The sequence below is a fragment of the Mandrillus leucophaeus genome, unplaced genomic scaffold (assembly GCF_000951045.1).
Source record: "Mandrillus leucophaeus isolate KB7577 unplaced genomic scaffold, Mleu.le_1.0 Scaffold1080, whole genome shotgun sequence".
Taxonomy (NCBI): domain Eukaryota; kingdom Metazoa; phylum Chordata; class Mammalia; order Primates; family Cercopithecidae; genus Mandrillus; species Mandrillus leucophaeus.
Window position 1 is genome coordinate 558498 of NW_012098988.1, and position 7919 is coordinate 566416.

At 35.8% G+C, this 7919-nt stretch overlaps 1 protein-coding gene across 1 annotated transcript; it reads left to right on the plus strand.

Annotated features, from left to right (window-relative positions):
• Positions 1–5946: 5946 nt before the first annotated feature.
• Positions 5947–7012, plus strand: LOC105544386 (olfactory receptor 5H14). The gene has a single exon (XM_011986883.1). It carries the CDS (start codon positions 6000–6002, stop codon positions 6930–6932), a length of 933 nt encoding a protein of 310 aa, XP_011842273.1. The 5' UTR covers positions 5947–5999; the 3' UTR covers positions 6933–7012.
• The last annotated feature ends 907 nt before the right edge of the window (positions 7013–7919 follow it).

Genomic DNA, 7919 nt, shown 5'->3' on the forward strand with positions numbered 1-7919 from the left:
AAAAATGACTTCCTTTCTACACACAGTGATTTCCCTGGACTCCTTGTCCTGTAGAGCATTTATTTTGTCATTTCTCCCTGTGCTTCACTTGGTCACACTTATCTTTCCTCTCTTTATGTCCACAACAGCCAGCTTTCTACTTCCCTCCTGCTTCTTCCCTTGATCACTCTGTTTAGTACCATATTCTGTTATCTCCTTTGTCTCTCTTTTGAACATCCAGGGCTTTGGGTAGCAATGGAAAAATTTTACTGAATGGATATTGACTCTAGTATAGAAATGGCAGGGGAGGTAGAGGAATCCACAGGAAAATAATGGCAGAAACGGAAGTAAAGCAGCCAGTCAGCAGCCAAAGTCCTTTTCCAACAGTAACTCCATGAATGTGGCTGTTTCTGCTGATAATAACACAGCTCATATTTTCAGCAACATTGTTGTACATACAGGATACACATGCTGGAATCTTATGTTTTTACCTCAACTGCCTTTGCACAATTTTTTTTGTCTATGTACATTTGTCTCCATTTCTCTATATACAACTCTATGTAGAGTGGGTTCGATTGGGCAAATCTAGGTGAAATTCTTTGTCTGCCACCAAGACCCATGTGGTAGAAAGGGATTCCAGGGGTTGGCCATATAACGAATGACATCCATTGCCTTCATAACCTTTTAGTATGTTTCTCAAAAAGTTTTGTATTTCAACTTTTATTTTAGATATAAAGAGTGCACGGGCAGCTTTGTTATTTCGTTACATGAGTATATTGCATGCATGCAGTGGGCATAGTACCCAATAGGTGGTTTTATCACTGATTCCTTCTCTCCTCCCTCCCCAACCTATTAGTCCACAGAGTCTATTACAGTCATGTTTATGTCCTGTGTTCTCAATGTTTAACTTCCACTCAGAAGTGAGAACATGTGGTATTTGGTTTTCTGCTCCTTCATTGGTTCATTTAAGATTACAGCCTCCAACCACACCTACGCTGCTACAAAAGATATGATCTTGTTCTTTTTATGGCTGCATAGTATTCTGTGATCTATATGTACCACGTTATATTTATCCAATCTACCACTGATGATCACTTAGGTTCATTCCACGTCTTTGCTATTGTGAATAGCACAGCAATGAACATATGAGTATATGTGTCTTTATAAACAAAGTAGCATAATTCTGGTACAAAAACAGATGCATAGAACACTGGAAAAGAATAGAACTCTCAGAAATCAAGCCACTAACTTACAATCATCTGACCTTCAACAAATCTGACAAAAAAAAATGCAATGGGGCAAGCATTGTCTACTCAATAAATGGTGCTGGGATAAGTGACTAGCCAAACGAAGAATGAAACTTGGCTAGCTATATTTAGAAGAATGAATGCCCCCACAACCTGCATCAAGGGGAAACTGGATGGGGGCTATCCCTGGTGGGGCAGCTCCTCAGTTCTGTTTACCACCAAACTTGGCACAGCCAGGTGATTAAATCCAAATTCATTCAGAATGTAGTTGAGATGAGGCGCTGTGTGGTGGAAGAAGAATGGCATTTGTAGCCAGACGACCTAGGTTTGAGTCTTATCTCTGGTCCCACACCTTTCACATATACCAAAATTAACCCAAGCTGGATTAAACATTTAATGTAAGAACTTATTCTGTAAACATCCTAGGAGATACCCTAGGGTCTTTCTCAATATCAGCATTGGAAAAGAATTTTGGTTATGTCCTCAAAAGCAATTGCAACAAAAACAAAAAATGACAAATCATCCTTAATTAAACAAAGGAGCTTCTGCACAGCAAAATAAACTATCGATAGAGTGTGTAAGCAATTTACAGAATGGGAAAAAATATTCCCAAACTATGCTTTCAATAAAGGTCTACTATCCAGAATATATAAGGTATTTAACAAATCAACAAACAAAAACCAAATAACCCGCTTACCAAAGAGCAAAGTGCATGAACAGACACTTCTAAAAAGACTGCACAAGTGATCATGAGACATATACGAAAACGCTCATCATCACTAGTCACCAGGGAAATGCAAATCAAAACTAAAATGAAATATCATCTCACACCAGTCAGAATGACCATTATTAAAAAGTCAAAAAACAACAGACGCTGGAGAGGCTACCAAGAAAAGGGAACACATACACTATTGGTGGGAATACAAATTACTTCAGCCACTGTGGAACGCAGTCTGCAGATTTCTCAAAGAACTTGAAACAGAGCTCCAATCTGACTCAGTAATTCCATTTCTGGAAATATACCCAAAGAAAAATTAGATCATTATACTGTCATTTTTTTTCTTGTTACACTTCTTTTTTTTAGTGTACTCTCCAATAGATATGACATTCATAACTATATCCTCAGCTGCTTAAATGACTTCCAAAATAATATTTATATTGCTCTTGTAGAACTGTATTGCTAAATCTAAACAGCTTACCTGCACCTGGCTGTTCAAAGCGTGCTCGTACTGCAAACTCCTCAATGCATCTGAGTTCTCAGTCTCTATTTTGGATGACTATCTGCCTTCTCACAGAGTGATACTTTTTTCCTTCAGTGACCACTACATTTCCGTCAAATACGGGACTAAGTTCAAGTGACAGTAAATTCTGAATACCTTAGAATCTATCTCTTCATCCTTTTCATTATTCCCAACATTATATTATACAAGGATGAAGCCACTTGATTTAAGTTTGTGTCATGTCAGTACTTACGTCAGCACGTTAAACTGCTTACATCTCTCTACTGAAGAGTTTTCAGTGACTTCTGTGTATTCTATGTATTATTTGTCTTATTTCTTTGTCTTTTTCAAGAAACATCATATGAAAAAAGGGTAAGCGATTAAGGAATCTACCAAAAAATATGGCTTTTACTTTCCAACTAACTTTTCTTTAATGAATACATTTACTGTCAAGAATGTTACAAATCACTATTTAAATACAAAAATGTAAATATTACAAATAAGTCTATTAGATTTTGTTTCTGAAGGAATGCTCACTAATATGTTGCTGAGTTAATGTTCTAAAGAAAGTACTGAATATGTTGCCATCATTTTCAAACTCCCGCAATAATACTTCTATAATTGTTCTGTAAATTGTGGTAAAGACAAAACCACTGACTACCCTCCGAATTCCCTTGGAAGCCTCCCCATGCTGGCCACCCTGAACACACCTGGCCTTCCTTGATTCTCTCTTTTCAAACCAGCCACATTTACCATTTATTGTTTTCCAATGATCAAGGCTCTTTGATAATCTAGGTCCTCCCATGATGAAGGTCTGTTGGATGGCAAATGTCCACAGTTATCACTTAGTTAGAAATAAAGGCTCCTGAGAGACCCACAAAAAGAACTACTGAAAGAGAATCTGCATTTTGACAGGATCTCTAGGAAAGTCATAGGCATTATCATTTGAGAAGCACAGAATTAGGGCACCTCCCACTGCAGTCCCTGGCTTTGTTTTATATTGGCTCCTTCCTTGTCCTCTTCCTAGTGAAATTTCCCATCAGATTTTAGCTACAAATGGAGGAACTTGGTATATGTCTAAAATGTAAGCTGAAATTTGAATGGGGAACACAGCTCTGTTTGGTTTTGGCTCCTGAATTGAATCTAAAATTTTGGTCTTACTAAAATTATGTTTTGATTATGTCAGATAAGACCATACTAATCAAAGCCCTAAGAGTAAATTTCACATATATACTAAAGTTTGAACAAATATGGCAGAAGTGTCATCTGAGGTGGTAAATAGTGGCATAAAGTGTTATTTCAATTGTTAAAAGTAGAAGTGTCCACAATGAAATGATGCTTATGGTTCTGGGAGTCTGTAATGACCTTTGGGCCAACCTGGATTCTCATATGTGTCTGAATTCACAATGCCCACTAGAATCGCTTCAATCTGTTCTACAGGGAGTCCTCTGGCAATCTTATGAGAACTTCAGTTTTTCACTCCTTCATCTTCTGGAAAAAATACCCAGCTGCACAATTGGATCAGTCATGTGCTCAAACCAAATTTTTATAACCAAAAGTTTTCTAAGCTTGGGAAATGAAGTCTCCAAAAAGAATGAATATGCAGTGAAATGCTACCAGTGCTATTAACATCGCGGTGCTACTGTGGTTTTATTTTTTTTTCTGTTTTATACAGTGTAACACGTTTAAAGGATATCCACAATTTCTTTCAAAAATATGGGTAAGGAGGAAATAATTTTTTTAATTTTCATTATGCTTTATAGAAATGTTGAAATGCTGTTTAATTGATTGAAATTTTAGATCAGGTATACAGGCTATTAAAATAGCCAGAAGGAAGTTGAATAACTATTACTATACTGTCTTTAGATTTCAGTTTTATGACTATACTATGGATAGGGTAGTTATAAGACTGAATTGTTCCTTTAATGATACTGTATTATCTTGTTAATCTTGTTATAATAACTTTATATGACCTAGGTCATTAAATAATTAAAACTTGGTTTAAAGGTTCAGATCATAATGATTCTTAGAATTATTTCTTGGAATTATTCTGATATAAATACCCATTCCTTTTAATTAGCCACATTCCCTGATTAAAACTTTTAATGTGAGTCACCTACAGATAAATTCCTGTATCCTTACACCCACATTGGACAACAATTCACAGCTCACACTGTAAATGTTATTGATGTAAATAAAAGTTGCATTAAGAAGAGTCTTGGTAATTCTGCCTTGGCTACCTTTGAATCCAAAATCTTTCTCTCTCTCTCCATATTCCAAATGTAGGATCAGTGTGTTTCATTTGCCATCCTAGATCGTGTCCCTTCACTCTACAAGGAAGAAGAATGGGAAAATGAGTTTCTAGCTCTTTTGGCTTGTAGAGCAGTAGGTATCCTCTGACAGCTGCCAAGACATGGATGGTAAAAAAAAATCACGTCTTGGCTATTTACGGGACATATGTCCACTTTGTTACCTCTTTAACATAACTTGCTCCAGTTGATTTTTTTTGCCACTCTTTTTGTTTCTTTGTTACTCTCCAATGGATACATCATTCTTAACTGTGCCTTTGACTACCACAATAATTCCTAGTAATTATTTCTGTTAAACTCTAACAGGTTCATATTACTGATTGGATCTACCTAGTTGGCTGCAGGATGCGCACTCCAAGAACTTGCTAGCACATCTGAGTTCCCATCCTTAATATTTAATGACCAACTACCCAGTCACCAAGTGACTCTTGCCTCCTTTATTACCTTTTGTTTCCCACCAAATATGTCATAGAATACTAGAGAATCTACATTCTGAATTCTTTGGAATCTATTTCTTTGTCTTACCATCTCTTCCAATGTAATATCACACATGGACTAAACACCTAGCACTCATTTGAATCACCTTGAGGGTATTTTTAAAGACAGATTTCTAGAACTCATTTCTGAAATAATCAATTTCTACATTAAAATCTCACAATCTGTATTTTTCATAAAACACTTTCCAGATAATTTTCATTTGTGATTTGATTTGGGATTACTGGGACCTTAGTAACAAGTTTCTAATTAGTACCCCTTAGTCCAATTTCCCCATCCCACAGCATACTTTCTACACTATCAAAAAATTTAGAAACTGTTTTAGGATGCTATTTCCCATCTTAAAGTATTTGGTACATAGTTATACAATGAAAAAGTGTAAGATTCTTCACATGGCATTTATTTCATTGACTTTTATTCAGACCTTTCAAAAACTTTTTCTCCAGGACCTCCATTCATGTACCAGACACAGGATTGTTCTACCACATTCAAGAGTGTGCACATAAATTTAGTGAATCCAGAGAATGCATATTACTACCCAATTTTCAAACAATAATATATGATTTTTTCATTTCATTAACACCTTAAATATAGGATTTCTTATTTATAATAATGATCAAAAAATTAAGAGGGCTCTGATAATTGCACACTTCATTGCAACACCTCTTCCCCAATTTCAACTCGTAATGCCATTGCAAATGTTCCCTTTCATTTGTTGCATTTTATTTTAGAGGACATGCAGTGAGGACATGGAAGAGGCAAATGCAACACTGCTGACAGAGTTTGTTCTCACAGGATTTTTATATCAACCACAGTGGAAAATACCCCTGTTCCTGGCATTCTTAGTAACATATCTCATCACCATCATGGGGAATCTTGGCCTGATTGCTGTCATCTGGAAAGACCCTCACCTTCATATCCCAATGTACTTATTCCTCGGGAATTTGGCTTTTGTGGATGCTTTGTTATCATCCACAGTGACTCCGAAGATGCTGATCAACTTCTTAGCTAAGAGTAAGATCATATCTCTCTCTGAATGCAAGATACAATTTTTTTTCTTTGCAATTGGTGTAACCACAGAATGTTTTCTCTTGGCAACAATGGCATATGATCGCTATGTAGCCATATGCAAACCTTTACTTTATCCAGTCATTATGACCAACAGACTATGCATCCGGCTATTAGTCTTGTCATTTCTAGGTGGCCTTCTTCATGCTGTAATTCATGAAGGTTTTTTTTACAGATTAACCTTCTGTAATTCCAACATAATACATCACTTTTACTGTGACATTATCCCATTGTTAAAAATTTCCTGTACTGATTCTTCTATTAATTTTCTCATGGTTTTTATTTTCTCAGGTTCAATACAAGTTTTCACCATTGGGACTGTTCTTATATCTTATACATTTGTCCTCTATACAATCTTGAAAAAGAGGTCTGTGAAAGGTATAAGAAAAGCCTTCTCCACCTGTGGAGCTCATCTCTTATCTGTATCTTTATACTATGGCCCCCTCGCCTTCATGTATGTGGGCTCTGCTTCCCCACAGGCTGATGACCAAGATACGATGGAGTCTCTATTTTACACTGTCATAGTTCCTTTATTAAATCCCATTATCTACAGCCTGAGAAATAAGCAAGTAATAGATTCGCTCACAAAAATGGTCAAAAGAAATGATGTTTAGATCTCTTACTCATTTCTCTTTTCTATTTACTAAAATAGTCACAAAATTGTGCAAATTAGAGGTACCTATGTTTTGCCACCATTAAAGGATTTTGCAATTATAACTCTCCCAGCACTTTAATGACCTATGATATTAGTACCTATTTAACTAATTAAAATATCCCACTGTTATTCAAAAGCATTTGAGAAATTTTAGTCAACTGTTCATAATAGAATAATGATACCATAAAGCAAATAAAAATATTGTACAGTATGGCATGTTAATCAATGTGTCTCATAAATACATCAAATTCAAAATAGTCTAGTTCATCTGTTAAGCACTTAAGTATGATGTTTTTGATACTAACACAAGTGTATGTCCCGAGATGTCTATCACATTTATCTTCATAGTGAAGGTTGATTTGTGTCTAGGGGAAGACAGGTAGATTCAAGAATTCTACTAGCCATCAAGAGGCCTTTCAGTCTGTAAAAGAGTGAATTTCACTTCTTGTAGGAAGTCAACTCACATATCAAATAAAGTAACAGAAATGGAAATGCAGTGAGGACAAAATGAGATGGGGTTAACAGTGAAGGCACTGCCAATGTGCAAGAGGGCAAGAGGATGCTGTTAACGCTGTGTGCTTGTATGAGTAAGAAGCATGCAGCCTTTAACTTTCTAAGATGGCTTCTAAGGGACTTAGCAGCTGTGATTTCATTTTCAATCTGAAAAGCTTCCCTAAATCAGAAAATTAAATGAATAAACAGAACTTAATTTGAAATAGTCATAGAAAGGAAAAGACAAATGACATAGCAGGAAGAAAAGGGTCTTAATCTTCCTAGAAAAAATAAATGAAGCTACTAAGGTTTTAAAAGTCAGTGATGTTACATGATTATTGGAATGTGTTGTTGACAACCAGGGACTTTAAATCTTTATCACCAAAGTTCAAAGAATTTTAAGTTGACATGACATCATAGTGTCCAGTGATTGTGAAGAAAAATATGAAAATGA